Raw genomic sequence first — 22,428 nt, forward strand, 5'->3', positions numbered from 1 at the left:
AATTCGTGCTGAATTCAGGGAGGTCCTACTGGTGGTTTTAAGGTATTTGGATCAGACCTGGAGTCCTGCTCGAGAACTCTACATGAGATACTTTGCACTTGCAAGTCTAACAAGGCTTTTCTATTTGGAGGCCCGTGAACCTTTGAGGAACAGGGAGAGGCAATTCAGAAAGCAAACTTTGATTCATGAAGTGGCCAGGGATGTGTTTCTGTAGAGCTTTAAAGAAACCCGGAGTCATGGACTTTTACAAAGCAAACACAGGTGCAGTTTTGGATGGAATGAAACGGGGCTTGCCCACCAAGCCTCTTGCGCCATGGCTCGCCACAGCCCCAGTCCCCTGGAGCACGGCGGGGGTGGCAGTGCGCTGTGTGTGGAGGGACAGCAAGGCTCCTACCCATCGCTTGGGAGAAACTCTCAAGCCGCAGTGCTGTTCCTTCTAAGTAAATGGTACCTTGAAAATTTGACTGAGCTTTGTCAGAGGCATTGACCTGACCACCATTTCTGCTCTCAAGGCAAATATCCGTATTCAGTGCTGACAACAGAGCTGTCAGAAAATCAATCAAAGAAATGTTTTTCCCCCCGACAGAAATATCTCAGGTTAACTTCAGGATTTTTTTTTTTTATTCTAACCAAACAAAAGCTCATTTCATTTTGACCTAGCATTCCCTATTGCTGTATCTCTGTTTCCTTGTGGGTCTGTGTTCTGTCTGTAGCCATAAACTAGGTTTAAGAATTTTTCATACTGAGACTAACATTTTTGACACTATAACTCTTATTTTCTTCTGTTTGCTTGCTTGATTTCATAAAAGAAAAAAGAAATTGGAAAGTATTAAAAAATATGGAAGAAGAAATTTTCAGTTTCTAAACTAAAACAAAACAGAAAGCCTTTTGTTTGCAATTTAAAATCCAGCAAAAGAATGATCTTGAAATTCACTGTTTGAAACAGTTTTTCTCTTGAGTTTCCTAACATCAGAAAACCCAAAAAATATCAGTTTAAAATTATTTTTTTTTTTTAACAACTTTTTTTTCCTACAAAATGAGTTCTCCTGTGGGAGTGTAAGTATAAAACCATGTCAGACAGTCCCACATTACAGGGTTTTTAGAAGGCTGCTCTATCTCTGCCTAGCAGGTTAGGGACAAAATTCTGATAATCTGAGAGGTGCTTTCCTTTCTCCTCCTGCTACCAAGTTAAACAAAACCCACCTCTGGCATTTAAACATAGAAAGATGAGAGCAGTCTCTTATAAATGTAGACCATTTCACCTTAACCATTTTCAAGGCTTCCCTTGCTCTTTCTAGAAGGTTACACCGAATATAGTCATGCCTTTGATATATCCAGAGGCCTGGCTTGACCTCCCCCCCAGAATTGTGGGGAGGTGAAAGTGAGTTTCATCTGGAAGACTGCTCTCAACTTTAATTATGGATAGCTTAAGCCCTTAAAGCATCTCTCTGACGAAAATAAGAGGAACTGCAACTATTGCCTGACTTTAATAGAAAACAAGTAATCTGCCCTGGCTGAGCCAAAGTAGGTCCAGGTTGACTTGAAAGGTTAATGGATCTTCAAACTGTTTTAAAAAAAGACTTAGATGGAGTTTCAGGGCTGCAAGGAAACATGAAACCAGGCTTCTTTGGTGTGGCTTTGGGTTTGTTACAAACATCTTGCAGAGCTTGAGAACTGCTTTTGATGATCAGCCTAACTTCCCTTTCCTTAGTTTAATCTCATTTTTCCTGATTGCACTCCTTTGCCCTATCCTAAAGTGAATGCTCTCTTTCACCAATGCTTACGCTTTCCAGATCTTTGCACTGGGTTTTCTGCCATGCCCATTCTGTCAGCTCATAGCAAAGGCTTGCACATTCAAGGCAATTTCCTCAAAGCTCAGTTATACAACCTTTCTACTCATTTTTGCTGCTCTTTCCTAATTTTCTTTTCATATGACAATACCTTCCAACTTTCAAGCAGCTCTCCCAATTTTTCTGTTGTGCTGCAAAAAGTGGCAGGTCCTTCCTAGCTCTGCAATGTAATGCCTCAGCATTTGCATTTATTAAATACTGTGTTTTTCCAAAGTTCTAGATCTTTCCTGAGTCTGATCAGGTATTATTCCTTTCTGAATTCCTTTTCCTGTCTGTATATCATTGCACAATACCACTATTCCCCTAGCAGCTAGCTTGTAATTTCTACTTTGACTTTCATTTTGTAATATTCTGCCAATATTTTATGTCTCCATCTCCCCAGCAGAGACTGTATTTCTCTTTGCTCACTGCTGTTTGCATCCCCTCCAAATTCAGCTGCAAATTTAATTTGTTTGCTGCTTGGCCTTGACGCTATTAACAAAGAGAAATGAAAAGATTAACTAACACACAAACAGTTTATCAGCTTAAATTATCCACTACCCTGAATTAGTTCCAGTGCTTTCTATTCTTCTGTTTGCAAATGACTTCTCAAAAAACAAAACAAAACAAGGCAAGTACAAAGCTTTGGGCAAATCTTCTGGTTTTGTACAGTTAGCACATGTCTAGTCAAGTCATTGGAATTCATTAATTTAGCTAAGGATATGACTTTTATATTTCTTGTTACTTTGGACAGTTTTCAGAGCTAAGCTGTAAATGATATGTAGAAATACTTCAGCTTTTGTGGAAATTGTTTACCCAACAACGGCTTTAATTCTTTGTCATGACTGAGATGTGGCTGATTGCTCATCTCAGATGGCATTGGTTTTATTTCCTTGCTCTTCATGCTTGTCATTTATCAGTCAGACTTCCTTGCAGCATTACAGATAGACTTTCCTGATCTATTTCAACATGAAAACCCCAACTTGCAACAGAGTATCTGTATGACCTTGCAAACATATCTGACTTCTGTATTCCAGTTTCTGCTCTTTAAAATGGGAACAATGCAGTCCTCCTACTTTGAAAGTATTAACTAAGAGAAAAGCTTATGGAGTGCTCAACTGTAAGTGACGTGAGAATGGTAAAAGAAAACAGAGGATGATTTACACCAAGAACATTTATGGAAATATATTTGTTATGATTCCTTGTTACTCTCAAAACAGACAGGCATCTCCCTTGCAGCATGCAGGGTATCATACTGGAATGCTATTGTGCTTTGTGTGGAGAAAGGAAATCTTTATTTTTGCTCTCTCAGTAGGGCTAAAACAACCAGATCTTTGAAGGAGAAAGCAAAGGATGTCAGGATATATATACAGGCTAATAAAACCCCAACACCATTCCATCAAGTTCCTTACTTTGCGGATGTAGAAAGTAAAGAACAGATTTTTGGACCTGACCAAACTCTTCCAACAAATCAGAGAAATCGGAATCCTAGCCCCAAAGTCTTGTTCTGATCTTCTCAATACACAGATTAATTAGTCAACTGGTTAATGCAAAATTATACCATAGCAATTAGGGCAAAGACAAACAGGTGTAAATAACATGTCACAAAAATGTCAGTGAGGAGAGGAATCAAAACAGAACAAGATCTATCTGTGCCTGAGAAAAGCCTGCCTACTTCTGTAGTTGATTATAGACCTGGGGATGTAGCTAGTACAGTTGATAATGTACCGGACATTATTAATAGTCAGGTCCCTCGGTGGGATTGCTAGAGGATGCTGGGGAGTGTCAAACGGCTCCAGGGGGGTCTCGAGTGCCCTGAACTCCAGACGATGTCGGTGGCGGGGGAGGAAGGTGCAGGGCCAAAACCTAACAGAATTAACTTTGCACAAGGTGTGAGAAGCAGCTGCTGTTCCAAGTAGTGAGGTAAGCACTGAGGAACTGCTCCTGACCTTTCACTTGGAAATGGGCAGGTATATGTAAGGCGATCACATTTTGACCTCCGAAAAGATACATTTCTGGAAAGATCAAATATATACACACTTGCCCTTGCAATCAGCTGTGTCCAATATCGCTGCAGCTCTACACAGCACATTTAATTGATCAGAAAACAGATAGCTCCTCGCAGCACATGTATTATCACAAAACTGTCCCTCAGAAAGATGTCACCAGTTGGGAAAGCTTTCCTCAATGGCTAGTAGGGTCATGGTCACAGTGATAATCAGAAATAGTATTGTAGATTGGTCCAAAGTGCAGATGAGCTTTTCATACTTGAGTGAACAGCTGTCTTGCTGTGCTTTGCTCAGCCAGTCATTTAAAGAGGAAAAGGAAATGTCAGTGACTCCGTAGGTTGAACTCTATTTCCATAAGAGATTAGGTATATACCATTCACTGGAGGCTATTGGGGCTCAGCGCTCAGATGTGTCTTCTCTTTTGAAAATGACCTTGAGTGATGCATGACTAAAAGCAACTGACCTGCTGCAGAGATTAAGAAACTTTGGTGGCCTCATCCTCAGATACGGTGTGTAGCTGCGCTCCCCAGCCCATCTGCAAAAGGAATGCATTAGTTTCAAATTCCTTCACTCTGACTTAAAGTTTGCTTGGCCCTGAGGATGGGAGGGTTAACACTTAAATCTGCCACAACTCAGTCCCACTTGATTTTGTCTCTGAATTCTTCGGCTTCTTAGTGGGTCTGGCTCTTGTGAAAGCTTTAGTTTCAATCCGTATGTGTTGAAATTTCTGTATCTTGAGAAGTGGAAATGTTCAGGAGGGTCATAGTGCCTCTTGGGGCATTCAGCACTCCACAGCAATCTACCTTAATAAATCCTTCTACAGGCACGTATTGTACAGATAGTCGATTACTATTCTGAAATGCAGTGCAAATTTTCAAAGCCAATTATTTCACACTCCCATCTTCCAGAATATTCAGTGTGCAGTGGTATTTTTCTTGTTCTGTACCTTTCCACCTTCCCGCTAAGCACCGAGGAGAAGGGCTGCATCTCTTCTCAACATAGTTATTAGGATGAGGGAATCAACAGGGCATTCTGCTACTTGTTGCTTTCTGTGAGTTTGTGAAAACAATGCTTAGCAAGCCCTAAGAATAATTACACTGTCGTCTTTGGCAAAAGTCTGAATAAGCTGTCAGCCACCACAAGTGAACGTTCGTTGCTCAGTCTGAAGAACAAAAGCTGCTCTTAAATTTTTCAGAAAGTGCCAAATACTTCAAGCTGACTTACATAAATCATGTCGGGTATTACAATGCTGAATGTAAAATTCGCCAGTCACTTTTCCCTCTATTCCAGTTCCTCTTAGCAATGACTTAAAAGTAAATACTTAGGCAGTATCTCACAGTACTAGGATTTCATTATTTTCACAGAACATATTAAATGACACTTCGCTCTTCAGCTGTGTAGGCTGTTCAGAGACTGATCAAAATAAAGCAATACTTTTTTTTTTTTTTAAGTCACCACAAACAAAATGAAACTAAACAAAGATTTCGAACACTATGTAAAGTGTTGAGTCTGAAAAGAGCAGAAAGTGGTTTGCCAGAGTCTGTTGGGGATTTAATTTATTAATGGAAGCAATGGGTAACCTTATTTACTTCTCCTAACTGTAGGCCTTCACTGAGACACCTAGATTGGACAGCATTAATACCCTGCTAACATCACAGTGAAAGGCAAGAATAAAAATCATTCAAACAGAGTAAAACTAAGATATAGTTGAAAGATCAAACAACTTTGCAGTGCATGAGCTTTTCTTTTTCTATTGTGTTTGCTTTTACCTGCTGTGCCACTAATGTCAGCAATCTCTAAGTCAAACATTTTTAGTGCAAATTAACAGTTGACTCTGTATTACCAGGATATGCTGGATTTCCTGCCGTGGTGTGATAACGTGCTCCCACAAACCCTCTGGACCATTCATAATGCCTAATTGTCAGTTCTACTCCTTGTTTCTTTAAGGGTCTTCTTTGCTTCTGTTGCCATGTTTGCAATCACTTTTGAAAGCCAGGGTAGTATCTCTGAATAATGGGGCAGGACTACCATGCAAAGGGATGAACTCAAAGAGACTAAAGGCTTCCTACCTTGATGTCCAGTACTTTTCCAAATTGCACACAGCAGTGTTTTCCAAGCACCGTTAATGGCCGATTGGAGAGCCATGTGAGAGCACCCTTTTTAATTACCTCTAGCAAGAGCTCAAAACATCAAACGTGTCCAGACATCACAAAGGGTACACAGAATAGCACAGCAAGCACACTAGCAGAGCTGGTCCAAAGCTTCTCAGCTGCTCAGGAAGAACAGCTTTCTGGAATATGTCAGCAGCTGTTGCTGAACTTCTAAGATACGGAATAAAAAAGGAATTGGGAGATACAGAAGGAGAGACACAGAAAACAAGGTGGATATCCCAGCAGCAAGACCATGTGAGGCTGCTAATGCCCATCCTCCGTAGCTGCCTCCTGTCTTTGTGGCACAGTGCACAAAGTGAGACAAGTCGTCTATCATTATGTCCAGCCACTATTGTGTCCCCAGCCAGATGATGGGTTTGCCATAAGCTGGTAGGCCAACAAGGGATACCTTTTCATGTGAATCCAGATAAGGTGCTGGATCAGTTCTTCTGGATTCACACTATGTAAACTAATTGTGTTACAAACCACATGGCTTATAGGACAGGTATGTAGTAGGTACTGCACGGTAAGATGATTATAGGGGTTCAAATGGATGTGTCGTTATATCCAGTGCATACTGAAGACCTTATTTAAGTCATGTGCTGTCATACATCTGTCGCAGCTGACCTGACAGCCCATGGAAATGGAAACCGAGCTCAAGTACCAGTGTTAATGCTCATAGCACAATTAGTATCTAATTACTTCAGCTGATACTGGACTAGGGAGCATGCTACTGGGCTGTACACTTATTCTGGGGTCACCAAGGAAATGCTTTCCTAAGCCTATTTGGGACCCAGACCCAGGCCCCAAATATAGAAATCTAGTCTGTACTACCCATAGGAGTGTAAATGGTATTGTGTCCATTTCTAGGACCATTCACCACACTTACTTGACTGCAAACAGTCCACAAAGACAGCTAAAATGTAACATTTAAGGGGTTTACAGTTGGAAAATTTCAAGAAGAACCTTGAGGAACAACAAAAAGACCTCACAATCATCAGCTAACTAGAAAAAGGTTGGCTTGAACAAAATTATCTTTCTACCTGAAATGAATAAGTTTAATTTTAAGAATTTTTAATGAAAGAACAGAAAAATTCATGTGAAAGATTAAATTCTTGGGTTTTTTTTATACTATTCTCCAAAAAGCTGAAGAAGGAGCTATTGCTACTTGTGCTGGAGTAACTTCTGCTAAGGGCCATACAAGCCTGTGCCCCAGGAGCCTGGAAGTTAGGTCAGTCTTCTCTTAGACAGAATACCTGTGTTGAAATCTTGCCCCTGAATGCGAGTTTCCTCTGTAGATAACTTACTCACTGAGCTATATGAGCAAGCATTTTTTCTGGTTTGTGAATTGCATTGTGTAACTTTTGAAGCATGTCCAGAAACATCAGAATGATTTACTTTGAAAATATGAAAATGTAAACATTTTAATGTTTTGCATTTTCTTCTCCTTTTTATTGATTTAATGACACACACAAAAAGGTACAAATTGAAAATTATCTTCAATTTAGACAGGCACAAAATTCCATTTTGGGCGAAGAGCCATTTATCAAAAGCAATGTTGTCAACTCCTACAAACTAATACACATGTAAGGTGTCTCATACTCAAAATAGAGCCAAGGCCATAAATCAGCTGTGGCTTCCCGGTAACATCCCTTTCTCTTAGCTAGAATATTCTGAGGTGCTGGACTTCATGGACAGCTTGACAGTTTTAAGTCATGGACTGGAATTTCTGAACACACCACTTATGAACTTCCTAGGTGAAAATCTTGGAGAAACTCCCTGACAACTGTGATCTTACCAAGGGTTTTCATCTTCTTTCCAAATTTTGCACTCAGATACATTTCAGAAAAATGTAAAGATTGTTTCTGAAACATTTTTACTTTTGTAGCAAGTGATTTCCCAAGCACAAATCAAACTACAAGTTAAGTTTCAGAGTAGTTTAACACCCTTCCTATCATATCCACAAGACGTTTCATGTTAGGTTCAGAAAAAATACTTTTTAACATTTTTTGCATTAGTGGTGTTCCTCCATGGAAAAGAAAAATAGCTTATTTGAACTGCTCTAATTCTGAGGTTCCTAGCCCTTCCTTTTTGTGTGCAGCATGACATTAAAGAGAATCTGCAGGAACTCCAGCCTTCCCACCTCATCACCTGCTCCAACTTGTGTGTTTTGCTAGTGCCACTTAGTTTTGAAACTAAGCAGACCAGTGATTACATGCAGCTGCATGCTGGCATGAATAATGCTTTCAGCTTCTGAGCTAAGCATTGTCAGAGTTTTGCTCACCATCCTATGGCCTTGTGTGTCATACTGCATGTGGGTTAGCTCTTCTGAGCGCTGCAAGAAATCAGCTGAATTACATCTGCTTTATAATATTTTTACTGGTTTTAAAAGCAAATAATTTACTGAGGGAATACCAAATTGCACAGGAAGAGGTCTTTTTATACAGCATGGTCTGGGCTCTGAGAGCCATGTACATTAAGTTAGTATTTATTTAGGTATGACAGTAATTGTATGGTAACTGAAAATCTTAGATTTTTTTTTCCTTTTTTTTCCAAAGCATAACATTGCTGTAAGCAACAGTCTAGATTTAGGTGAACTCATACTGTGACAAACTGAGAATGGAGAAAACACATTTCTTGTCCATAAAAGGGCAGATCACACATCCACAGAGGGTAGCTCTGATTTTGCTGCAGTTCCAAACTACGAAGTGGGGACTCACTGTTGCTAAAAGAAGTTTTACTTAGAGTGGGTAGAGGATTCTCCAGTAAAACTTTTTCCTTTTTTAAAATCCTTCTTAAACAGAAAATGTGACTTTTTTGAAGTAGGAAATTTTCTGTTCAAGAGGTATGATATTTCCACAATTTCTTCTGGGAAAAACAGAGTACCCAGAGTGTCACCAGCAGGTTGAGGGATGGGATACTTCCCCTCAGCTCAGCACTGGTGAGGCTCCATCTGGAGTGCTGTGTCCAGTTCTGGGCTCCCCAGTACAGAAGAGACATGGACGTACAGGGACAAGTCCATGAAGATGATTAAGGGAGTGGGGCGTTTGTCATATGTGGAGAGGCTGAGAGAGGTGGGGCTGTTCAGCTGGAGAAGAGAAGGATCAGGGAGATCTTATCAAAGTGTAGAAATACCTCATGGGAGAAAGTAAAAAAGATGGAACTAGGCTCTTCTCAGGGGTGTCCCATGAAAGGACAAGAGGCAATGGGCACGAACTGAGATTTAGGTGATATTATCAAAACATGAGGGGCTTTTTTTGGTTTTTTTTTTTTTGTTTGTTTGTTTGTTTTTTGTTTTTCTTTTACTGTGAGGGTGGTTAAATACTGCAACAGGTTGCCTAGAGGGGTTGTGGAGTCTCCATCCGTGGAGATATTGAAACCCTGACTGGGTGCAGCCCTGTGCAAGCTGCCCTAGCTGCCGCTGCTTTGAGCAGTGAGATTGGACTAAGTGATCTCCAGAGGGTCCTTCCAACTCCATCCATTCCATGTCCTGTAACTGTGCCTTCATCCCAGAGTGCTAATGGTCTGACACATGGTGGACATGTTTGCAGTACAGAAGAATCAAGTTCAAGACTTTTCTGAGTCACCTGGGGCAGTACTACAGCCAGGGCTTACCTCACGGTACGAGAGTGCTCTGACATGAGTTTAACATTTTCTCCTTCAATCCAGTACTTGTGCAACAGTTTTATAGAACAGGTGTGTTTTGAATTGTGTGGCTTGCTTCTTTGAGTTTGTATTTTACATTGAAATTTATTTATTTATATATATATGTATATAAATGCAAGAGCAAAATATACAGATATCCACAAGGAAAAAAAACCCACACCTCCTTAGACAGATGTCCACACTTCTCAACTACACAAACAAGATGACAGAAAGATTTAAAAAGAAATGACAAATGAGCTTCTAGAAGATGCTCAGAAGCTAGAATTACAAAGACACTACAGGAATCCATATAGACCAGTGCATGATAAAGTACAATAGAAAGAATAAACACACTTCTACATTTAGTTTTCAAAATCTTGATCTTGAGTTCATTTTGATCTTTTTGAACAAGATTCTTCCATTTTTGGGGTGGTGGGGAGAGTGGGGGCATGTGGCAGGAGGAGTGTCCTCCATCTGTTTTTGAATGTTTTTAACTACTGTCAGGTTTGTTTCACTTTATACAAACGTAATGAAGGAGCTTAATTAAAAGCAACAAAAAAGCCCTAGGCCCTAACCCTGAAAACAAGTGGTACAAAATGATCTGTGGATCCATCTGAATTTCCCACTTGTAGTACAGAGGCCTCACCACTGCTTTCTAAAGTTCAAAATTTATAAAAAAACCACTTTGCTGCTGGACTGCATCCTTTTCCTTCAAGAGTACTTTCCCTTATAGCACCAGAAAGAGAGTGAGCTATTGAAACACAGTATGTATTTCCCAGCGTATGATGACACTTTTTAGGGTAAAGTTCAACACAAGCCATTTGATGGTTCCAAGAAATCTCAACTCAAAAACTTGACAAGACTTAGCAAAGTCAGAATTTCATTTTATACCTTTAGAGAGATGGCTATTCTGCATAATCTGGCAATTTTGAAACTAAACCACTCTAGAATAGACTCTGTGAAAGGAGCCTGGCATCTCTCTGCTGCCAAGACCTGGACATGCTAACCCAAGAACTACCTACCTCTGTAGAGAAAGGACCTAAAATTGACATATGCATAAAACACTATGCATGGTAAAAGGAAAAGTAAGGTCATCCTGAAAAGTGCATGAAATATAGATGAAACACTGGGGAAAAAAAGGCAGAAAACAGTTGCACTCATTATAAAGTATAATGAAATAGTATCTTCAAAGAAACACATAGCCTATCTGCATCTATAAAGTGCAGATGCTATAAAAGCAAACCCAAATTTTTGTGTTTACTGCTTCTAGTAATCTTCCTTATTTAATTGTTTTAATGTTAACTTTCTGTTTCTTTGCAGATCTTACAGGTGAACAAGGTGATGTCCATCTTGTTTTATGTGATATTTCTCACTTATCTTCGTGGCATCCAGTCTACCAACATGGATCAAAGGAGTTTGCCAGAAGATTCAATAAATTCTCTTATCATTAAACTCATTCAGGCAGACATTTTGAAAAACAAGCTTTCTAAGCAGATGGTAGATATTAAGGAAAACTATCAAAACACGGTGCAGAAAGCAGACACTCAGCAAGACATGGATGGAGATGAAAATGTGAAATCAGACTTCCAGCCAGTTATCTCAATGGATAGAGACCTCTTAAGGCAGCAGAGACGCTACAACTCTCCCCGCGTCCTCTTGAGTGACAACACGCCGCTGGAACCACCGCCGCTGTACCTCATGGAGGATTATATTGGAAATTCAGTGGTGGTGAACAGAACCTCTCGGCGGAAAAGGTACGCAGAGCACAAGAGCCACCGAGGGGAATATTCCGTTTGTGACAGTGAAAGTTTATGGGTCACGGACAAATCATCTGCGATCGACATTAGAGGACACCAGGTAACTGTTCTGGGAGAAATTAAAACAGGCAACTCTCCAGTTAAGCAATACTTTTATGAAACGAGGTGTAAAGAAGCCAAGCCTGTAAAAAACGGCTGCCGCGGAATCGACGACAAGCACTGGAACTCCCAATGCAAGACATCCCAAACTTATGTTAGAGCACTGACTTCAGAAAACAATAAACTGGTAGGCTGGAGATGGATAAGAATAGACACCTCCTGTGTGTGTGCGTTGTCAAGGAAAATAGGAAGAACATAAATCTGCATCTCTTTGCTATATAAATTATTACTTTAAATTATATGATATGCATGTAGCATATAAATGTTTATATTGTTTTATATATTATAAGTTGACCTTATTTATTAAACTTCAGCAAACCTACAGTATATAAGCTTTCTCTCTCAATAAACAAGAGCAAAGGGTGTGTGCCTCTGCTGTGGGCAACTTCGGGGTTTTTTAGACTATGTTTGTGACACTGCTTGTCGGCAGCATACCATAACCTTACTGTAAAATCTGTGTAAAATCAGTATTTTTCATTCAGTATTGTCAAGCCAGTGACTGTCATTTAGTAAACTTGTTAAAAATCAGATCAATGTCAAGAGTTGTGTACATATTTATATTCCCCATTCTATACATTCACATTTAATTGGATGCAGTGTTGACTCCTCACAGCCAAAAATATAATGGACCAAAATATGTGTTACAGCCTGCAAATGATGTAAGCAGGCATAAAATAACAATTTCTGTGTATTATGACAGCGTTGCCAGTGAAATGACCATTTTCCCTCTGTTAGCATTTCAGAATGACTGCTAATATTCCAGCAACTTTCGTTTATGTTTTTGAAGAACATTTGTTTTGCAACTGTTTTTAATGCTGCCAGTGCGTTGTAGAAAAAATATGAAAACAATCTGAAATATCTGTAGCAGAAACTTACTGAAGCCAAGAACCAATCTAAATGGATCGTTAATATAATACATAAAAGATGATTTATTCAGAATTTACTATTTATTGTGATCAGCCTCTTCCTCCTCACACAATCAATTATTTCTGCTTGCATTGTTGGATCATTCCTCTATGTCTGAGCTTTTAAATTAGAAACAAAGCTGATGGTGTCTTAACCTTTAAAGAGCCCTTGGCTTGCAAATTGTGGTAAAGAAAGATATGATATCCTGGCATGGACATCAAAGCCACACACCCGTATGAAGCTGTTCTTCTCCTCAGCAATCCATTCTTCATTTTTCACAGAAAGAAAAAAATAATGTTGAACTGCTCAACAAACCTGGCACCTTTCATAGGCATGTGAAATAATAGAGCTTTTCGAGCAGTACGGTGACTAAAATCCTGGTAGTCCATAGTTATAACGAAGTTCTTCAGTTATACAGGTGAGTTGTTACTTAGGACAGACAAATGTACTAGCATATATATACCTCAAACTCTTCCTTGTATTGTCATGCAGCTCCACTGGGGACAGTAATAATTTCACTGCTTGAAGAGATGGTCTATTATATATTAGCCGTATGATGCCCTGGATGGGATCCCACCTCCATAAAAGTAAATGAGAGTCTTGCCATGGCTATCAACAGAATTAAGGTTGGACTGCATGTGTCTAGCTAGACCTTAACACAGTCAGGGATGAGAATCACCAGCCATTCAAAGAACATTACAGCTGTAGTAGTCTTAGGTTTTTACACTACAGCTTTCACTGTTGTAGCGTGTTCAGCATCACAAATGAAAATGAGATCACTCAAAACCATGGGTGCAGGATGCTTTTGTTCATACAGATTTCACTACTGGAGAACCAACCTCAAATCTGCAACAGGTCATCAAAGGCAGAAAATTGCATGGTGTCCCCTAGTCCCTTACAGAGAGTGTTACCATCATAAAACCACCGGAGAACTGGACAGGTCACTCATGAGGCCAAGCACAGGAATAGCAGTGCCTCTGAGAGCCAGGCTGGAGCATATAGATATAATTCTGCAGGGGAGGCCACAAGCAAAAGTCTTGAGAACCCAGCCAGTTTTCAACATGAGGCCAAGGTATTTATCACACAAGATATATCATCACCTCACAGTACTAAATCCTGATTTTGTTTCAAGCAGTAATAACTTCAGAGGTTCAATAACAAGGCAACTGTTTAAAGGGAAGAAAAGATGTAATGTAGCAAGGAACTCAGTATCTGGTAGATCTGACTATATTTTTCCAGCATTCTCCTCCCTGGGCAAACGTTTTTATTTTTTTTATCTTTACAGAGCTTTTGCTAGCTTTACTAGTAGGGAAATTTTTGTTTAAACTAAATTTTTCTGCTTGTAGGACAAGCATACTTTTTGGAACCCTGCCCCACTGAATTTTTTTGCAAGCTAAAAGCCTGCTTTAGCACCCTGAATTCACAAATAGAGATCATTTTCAGGTACTGTGAGTCATTGAGAGCAGTATTGCCATGGATCATTAACTAGAGATCTCCGTGCTTCAGTATGGTGGATAGGTCTATCTCTGTACAAGAGGAAGTAAGAAGACTGACTCAGCTTGGTTAAATCACATTAATTGGGAACTACCTTGTTCCTGCAGTGTGTATGCCACACTTGTTAACATCACTGTAAATCCAGAGGAATTCTATTGGTGATGGCTGAGAAAATGTAGGTTTACAGTAATGTAAACAACATCAGAGTTGATCCTAATGTCTTTGTTTCTGCTCACTGAAGACCAAGGGAGGTTCATTCCTTATAGGTTCACAGAAAACAAATTTGTTATTTTCCACTGTAAATTCAGCAGAGGAACTGGCCTTTGACTTTCAACTTTACCAATGCAGCAGGTACTTTATAATCAGCCAGCAAAAAAGTATCAGAGTAAATACAGCGCCTGTCATCTGAAACACATTAAATGAGAAAGAAGCATGGTGCATAAGGTTATTAGATTGGCTGCCTCTTTCCCACCCCAGTATAACAATGAACGGAAGTGTTACCCTCTGGATCTGATCCAGTTTCCACTAAAGTCAATGGAAAAATTCTCACCTTCTCCAGTGGAAGCTGGGTTGGGCCCTGGGCGAAGAAAAACCTGCAGATCTCAACCAGAGAGCGGAGCAATTGCACACATCAGTTACGCGTTCTTGTAAATCCTGTGTACGCATTAGATGCTGTATAATTTTGTAACAAGTTTGTAAACAAAGCCTGTAATAAATTTGTTAAGGCCTAATTCTGTTTTCACTGTAGCTGGGGGTGGTTTTGTTGTCAACTTTGGTCATGGCACAATGAATTCATAGTTCCTATCCAACTTCTTTGTATGTGTGTTAAGTAATTTAGCAAAATATTCAGCTCGCAACACTAGTTTAATTTAAGCATTCTAAAACTCACTCCCATTAGGCAGCTTAGATGCTCTGTCAATATTGTTTTGCCAATAGATCATTATAAACACACATTTTATTTAGCTTTTCTCCCAAACGACCAAATGCTATTCTGAAACTGCCTGTCTCTGTCAAACTGTATTTTCTCCACTTTTTCCCTAGTTTTTTTACAGTCCATTTAGTAACAGTAAAAAATGCTCCACTGAGGTTTTGGGAAACCATCTGCATTTATTTTATCACCTTTGAACATGTGTTCAGGAATGAAGTCTGTGCAGCGAGTTTACTGCTACCAAGAGATTTGTGCGGCTGCACCAGGAAGAAACTTTGACTGGACTATACAGAGTGTGTGCTCAAAACCACTCTGCTCGTACTCTGTTATTTCGATGATTTAGCAATCAGAGTCTTTCTCTCGGCTATACATTGTGTATCTGCAGACAATACCAAACAGAAAACAAATCTGATTGGGAGTTCCAAAATTAAAAATTTTATGATAATGACCTGCTATTTCTGACCTTTCAGCAAACAGATTTGCACTGAGAAGTAAAGCACATAGCCATTCATTTCATTTAATAGAAACATTGTGGCAAAATCAATGGGATTCTGTATTCTCCACGCTTGGTACGAGTATATAATTCATCATGCATGTGGTAGGGGGGCTGAGGAAGGAGGAGGAGGAGGAGGAGGAAGAGGAGGAGGAGAGGATAATAAGCACTACAGCTTGTGAGAAGTAAAAGGCTGTGCTCTGGATTGGAGCATTTTAAAGTGTGGAGGGGTTGTTTTCTGAAATGCTTTGCCTGTATTTTGTTACAGCAGATGGCAGAATGACAAAGCAAGCACAGATGTGGTGTAAAAAAATCAAGCAATATAAGGATAACAGAAAATTTCCTGGGAAAGTCAGCCATTCACTGCCGCTGTAGGTCCATGCAGTTCTATGCAGGTTATTGCAGAGCTCAGCAATGACATTCCTAGCTTAATTATTTTAACTAACCTCTGTGGCAAAAAAATTATTTTTCCTGAAACTTATTACATTCATGAGCTGGATAATTTATTATATATATATATATAAAATCATTAACTGCTTTGGTACCTCTGATGAACAGCAAATGGTAATGCTTTCCATGAAGGTCCCCAAATACAGATTTCGCCTTTATTTTACTGCTGAGCTTTGAAGCCAACGGCACCTGAAAGCCATACTTTCACTATGGAACTGGCCTTTTGATGTCATGACCTCATGTTTCCAGACATTTTGATCACAAGGACCTATTCTGGAGCCATTAGCCACACAATTAGGTGAGATCATGACCAGGCTGCTTTAAATCACACTTGAGAAGCGGCTGTGTACACAGCAGCCAAGGAGCAAAGAGTGAGGCAGCCCTACACCATCTTTACATCCACCTTCTCAGATCGCCTGCTCTGCTTTTGGTCTTGAGCTGCAAGTTGCATGAGCAAGGGCTGCAGAATCAAGGGTTGCTTCCTGCATGTCCAAGGGTTGGGACACCTAAACCTTTGACAGAAAGACCGTTTTTCGGTTCACATTCTTTGCCTGCTCAGAAGCACGCCTCACGTGGATCTGGATGGACCCTCTGTAAAAGGGTGCTGTGGTTCCAGCATGTCCCCTCTCTAAGACACAGCATGTTGTTACTGTTTATTTGTGTCACAGGGAGGAGAGAGCATTGTTGATAAACCAGCTCCATTATTTGTAAATTGCATTGAGACCTTTTGAGAGAAAACACGAAGGTGTCCAGGGAAGGCTGCTAAGGAGGAAGGCAGTATGCTTTTTTTTCTCTAAGTAAAAATATTTCCATGGAGGGTGAGAGAAAAGGAAAGTTAGTGCTGAAAAAAAGGGAGTCATAGCTGCTGGGTGACAAACATCTTGTAGAGATTTAGGAAAGCAGGGGAGAGAGATTGTTCAGCTCTTAGCTGGGATGAAAGGCTTTTTCCTGCTATGATAAGGGTTAAAGAAATACCATTAGATCATCTGAAACACGAATTCAAAACGAAAATGAACCTCTATTAATTGGGGTCAATCCCACTGCGTTGATTAGGAATTAACTATGCTCACCGAGCAGAGATGATGAAGTCTCTCTCTCAGCTAGCCCTACGCAGCCCCTGTTGTCAGCACTTAGGACTAAGAAGCTGTTAAGTGAGGGCAGAATTTGGCTTAGAAGGCATTAAATCCAAATTGAATGCATAAGGGGGAGCCTGAGCTGAAAGCATTATCCACCACACAAAACAAGCCAAGGTTTTAACATTAGTGTCATAAAAATTGTTCATTACTTTGTCTAGTTCCAGGGATTTAAGTTTAAAATAAATTTTGAACGGTCTGATATAACCAGTACACATATTTAGCAGCAATTTAGAAAAGAAAAAAACCCAAACCTGTAAATGGAAGTATGCAGTAAAATACTGTGTCTAGCACTGTAAATAACTTCTTTTGATTCCTATTTATGTTCACAGTGTCTGAGAAAGGAATTTTAATACAAATCTTGGTTTTGTTTTACACATGGTATTTTGTATAATAAGCACCTCAATTTACTGCTTGTAGATGTCTGTTGTGTGGAATCTTTGTGGATAATGGAGCAGAAATACAGCTCTAAAGTTGCTGGGCAATGTAAAACTTTCAAGTCCCACATTTGTACAGTAGACAGCTAAACAACACGTGTGAAAGTGGCAGAATCTGATTCTCAGGCTCAGAGATTAAATATGTTTTAAAATATCGAATGGCAGCTTTTGTCAAGTTATTACAAATACTTTGAGTCAGATTTGTATGTGACACAGCCCACTGCTCATATGGAGTGTACCGTTTTTAAACTTTGCTATTGCACAAATCTACTAAATGTGATTCCCATTAAGTTCAGAAGATAGAAATTTGCTCATTTCTATGCTGCTGATAGACCATGCATCATAACCCCAATACATGAGCCAAATCACAGGTCAGAGCATGATCCCTGAATTTATGTCCTGAGGAAAAAACTTCCAGGAAGGAAATTTTTCTGTTCTGCTGAGAGTGAGAGCTCAGCTGCCACAGTCAGTGTCTATTCCACGATGTCACCAAGGACCTTTATTTGAAGTCTTGAGGAGGCAGAAACTGGATCGCCAAAGAGCTGAAGGGTAGAAGAAGTTGGATGGGTGGGGCAATAATTATTACATTGGCTTCTTGAAAATTAGACCCCGCAAACACGTAAAATAAACTGTACAGCCATCACGATCCTCCTGATCTCAGGACCTGACTCAGAGGCACATATCCCCTAGGTCAATAATCTTGGCCGTCTTGGATTCCTGAGACTTGTCGTCAGGACATGGTACTTGTCCTAGCCAGGGGTGAAGGTGAAAAAAAAACGTTCTCCCACCATAATCAGATAACGGCAATTATGCAAAAGGGAGTTCTCGTGGGAACAGTTTTGTCTCAAACTCCCATGTGTTTTTTCTTGTTAGTTTTTTTTCCACAGAAATGGAATATAGGGGTTCCTGAGAAAGGCCTACTGCGTGCATTTTTCTCACAGTGATACGAAGATCCTGGAGAACAGAAGTTAGAAAGAAAGAGAAAAAATCTCCTTTAGTAGAGTCATTCAGTGATCTATTTTCCCTTCAGGTTTCTTCCTGCCACATTGGTGATTCACTACAAGAATATGCAGTGAAGTAGATCCTGTTGCAGGGAGCATTTATACGTGAGTGGAAGAGCACAGCAGCACCATGACTGGATAGAGGAGAGGGGCTCAGCAGTCTCTGCGGCTCCTTCCTCTCTTTTTCTAAATGCCATGGAGATGGGGCACAAAAATGGACAGCAGTCACGGTATAGCTGCACAACACAGTTCCCCAGCCAGGCAAAGAGAGTGTGAAGTCAACTCCATCGCCTCACAAGCTGATGCTGGGACATCCTTCACCTCCTCCCATGGAATCTTTGAGGAGAAGGATCAAAACTGCCATTTCATAAACCAAGTTTAAAAAATATCAAGGCAACCCCGCAATGTTTTGGGGCTGGTTCACACAAAGTGAAAGACTAAAGAGGAAGGCAGGAGTGGGTGGTGGGTTTTTTTAGCAATATTTACTCCTGAACAGTTTCACTTGCATCAGGAATGTACAGAAAAAGGCAATCTGAATAGTGGAAAGTGTTCAAGTCATCTGTAGAGTTTTAGGGGGAACCACTGCACATACAACTAATAAATACTTAACTATTCTGATCTCATGCAGGTTTAATGTCTGACTTCAGTAGGATTAGTCCCAGTTTTACTGATACAATAAAGCTGGGAATTATGCCTGTGACATTTTAAAGCAGGTGGTGAGCTCTGTATTTGATGAACCTCTCAATTTCTGTACACCACATAGCTGCTGCCTGCGCAGCTACATGATGAATACCAATCAAATTATTTAACGTGATAGGTTACAGGGGGCCTATACTTCTATGGTGTAGCAGCTTTAAACTACATCTGCCCTGCATGAAGGGATATTGTTGTCAGATCTCAGACTGATTCAGTACAGCTCACCAGGTAAACCCAGGGGCTTTCTATGGCACCAGCTAAACAGTGTTCCCTGAAAAACACCATGCATTCAAAATTAACTTTAATTCTTGCTTCAGATGCAACTTCACTGAGCCTTGCTTTGTTTGAAGAAATGATAAGAAGTGAAAGTTAGATTTGCAGGTACTGGCATTCAGAATTAAATTCTGAAGTCCGTAACTGTTGTCAACACAAGAGACACTGGAAAATTAAAATAGCATGTGCATACTACAAGCTCAGTGAAGATGCTCTTGTTCAGAAACAAACTGCTTTAGACAAGAGCAATCTAACTTCAGCTAAGACAAGGTAACCCATTCCTGATGAACAGAGGTGTCCATGTGAGTTTATTTCACCAGAAACTTCATACTTGGCTTTCTCAAGCATTTTTCAGTAGGCAAATATTGAGTTTAGTTAACATGCTAAATTTTACTTCATTGCAAAGACTTCAGAACTGCAATCTGAAATAAACTGAAATGATTCATCCTGGGTAAACCTCACATCCTGAATTTTGTAGCCTTTACCAACCTTCAGTAATGACTCAATTTGCAAACTAGAGCATACAGCTTGACTTTGGGAGCTTGGAAGTTTTCTTTGAGATTTTTCTCTTCATCTACCGTTCCATTAAGCCTTAAAAAATGGCAGAAATTTTACAATCCCTGAACATAATCTGAAGCGTCTGCTTCTGTCAGCCCTAAGGTCATTCATTATTTCATGAAGTGTTTACTAAATATTCCATTGCCCCAAGCAGTGACCTACTCAGTGGGAACAGTGCAGGCTCTGTAAGTGAAGAACTATAGCTCAGGAGGTGTGAATACAGCAAATAACCCAAAAGCTGATACCAAGAAATTCACTGGAAGGCCAAAATTGGAATTTAACAAAGACAACAACAGGAAAGAGAAGCAAAAGCTGAGGAAAAAAAAAAAACAAAACCAAGTTTGAAATCTTAGGAAAAAAGATCAGCTGGCCTTTGATAATAGCATTTTTTTTTTCCTCTCATAAGGTTCATCCCTCTATGATTACTGCCTTGTAAAATCCATTCCTTTCCCATGAAGATAAAATATAATAGCTTTAGCTAAAATTCTGCTGTCAGGGAGATTTTCTTGCTTAAAATGTTTAGTGGATCTCTGCTAATAATCTCTGTGGGAGTAGCTTATAGATTCATTCTTCAAAAAAATACACAGCCAGGATGTACTGAGAGCCAGTTGCATAGCTCAGGCTGCTCTTAACTGGATTGAGTTCACTCAGCCTGCTTGCAGAGGTCTTGATCCAAAATAGCCCGTAAGCATATGCCCCGTTTTAAAGAGAAAAATAGCTGTCGCAAAGTTGGTAAGATTAACCCTGTGCTTAAAGCTAAGTGCGTGGTCAAATGTTTTTTTATGAACCAGGGTAATAATAAGGCTTCTCAGTGATTTTATTACTGGAAATAATAGCAGTTCACTAAAAAAAACAAACAGAACAAGAATATGAGCAAACCTAGTAGTTCCCATCCCATAAATTTTGCTTAAAATTCCCAGGAAAAAAAAGCACAACAGGTAATATGTAAGCATTTAAGACCTGATCCAAGGTCAATGGAAGTTTGTAAAAAGCTCCAAAAATAATTTCCAGTGGGTCCTGAATTATGTGCTTAATAATTGAACTATGATCAATAAAATACCATGGGTTTATAGGATAAAGAAAAGAACACACCAAATAAAACTATCTTTTTTTTTTAAAATCAAAGAACAAAATTAGCAGATAAAGTAATATCTAGAGTGCAGTAAAGCACTTGGCAGTACTTCACAAATTCTTACTTGAAAAAGTCATTCAAATAGACTTGGATATGAATGCAGTCACCTGGACAAGGAGCTGGGGAAAGTAATATGAGTTACATGCAAAGATAACTGGGAACGTGCTGAACCAGGGGAAGAAGTCACTCACTGTGTAACTGGAAACAGATTTAGATCTGGGGTGAAATTATCAAGACCACCTTACTGACTTAGGTGGCCACATCACATGTTTGAAGGGAAGGACACTTCCCTTCAAATGATGAGTTTGACAGCAGCACTTTCTAAAAGGTGCTGAAGAAACAGAAAAGAAAATGTTTTGGGTAATAATTTGAGATTACTTTTTCCTTAACCTAGTGACTCTTATTCACATAGCTACTTAGAAGGTTGCTACAACTGCAGATGAATATTCTGGTCCCATGCCCAAAGAGACTACCCTGCAATTTCTATGCATTTATCCCTCCTACCATTAATATGTCCTATCCAAGACTTAAGCAAGGTGCAGCAATTAGGTCCTAAGCCCTTCTGAGTCCCTAGTATATTGTTCCAGCAATTTATGGAAGATTAAAGCAAACACATGGAAAGCTGAGGGATTCCTCCAGCATAACACTGCATTAAAACCTACTACGAAGAAGAAAATTATCCCAGCCAAAACCAGAGCACAGTTTCTCACATATGAGGGAATTTTCGTGACTATTAAAGTAAATGCAGAGGTCCTTCAATATAGATCCACTGCTATCACCAGGGAACCCTGGCAAACATGTCCTAGAAACAAGCAGTGGTGTGTCACCATTTGCATTAAAAACTTCTGATGCCAGTTTCCAGTCTTGCTGGCAGCAAGTGCCATGCAGACGATGAGCACAGACTTCTGTGCCCAGTTCTTGCTCAGTCACAGCTCTTGACTGCTGAAAGAGGAACTTATGACCTACTCTTTAGGAGTTAGAAGGGCAAGTACTTAATGGTGCACTTAAGAGATCTCCTTTCCACCCAGTGTAAAATACTCCTGTACAGACACTACTTTACTGGCAGCAGACGGAGGAAACATGCAAGGAAACTTTTCAAACATTGAACACAGAATTTGGTTAGAACCATGACAAGAGATCCTGGGAGATTCATGGTTTTTATCAGCAAAGGAGACTAGATACTGGGAGAAATGGATGCAGAAACATCCTCTTCTGTCTTGTGTGATCTGACTAGTACTCCAGATGCTTAAACTTCATAGGGATAATGAAGGGGCTCTTTCCTTCTGCATCTTCCCATGTGGCTGCTTCCTGCACTTTTGACTTCAAAGCTGTTTATCCTAGCTGTCAGGATAGGTGAGCATCCTTCACTGTGCAAATC

General features: G+C 39.9%; 1 protein-coding gene across 1 annotated transcript in view; it reads left to right on the forward strand.

Moving 5' to 3' along the window:
- Window positions 1-14,680, forward strand: part of NTF3 (neurotrophin 3) — a 54,641-nt gene extending 39,961 nt beyond the window's left edge. The window contains exon 2 of the mRNA XM_040596674.1: window positions 10,954-14,680. Within this exon, the coding sequence (XP_040452608.1) occupies window positions 10,954-11,748 (795 nt within the window). The 3' untranslated portion in view covers window positions 11,749-14,680. The remainder of the gene's footprint in view (window positions 1-10,953) is intronic.
- The last annotated feature ends 7,748 nt before the right edge of the window (window positions 14,681-22,428 follow it).

The sequence above is a fragment of the Falco naumanni genome, chromosome 5 (genome assembly GCF_017639655.2).
Source record: "Falco naumanni isolate bFalNau1 chromosome 5, bFalNau1.pat, whole genome shotgun sequence".
NCBI lineage: Eukaryota > Metazoa > Chordata > Aves > Falconiformes > Falconidae > Falco > Falco naumanni.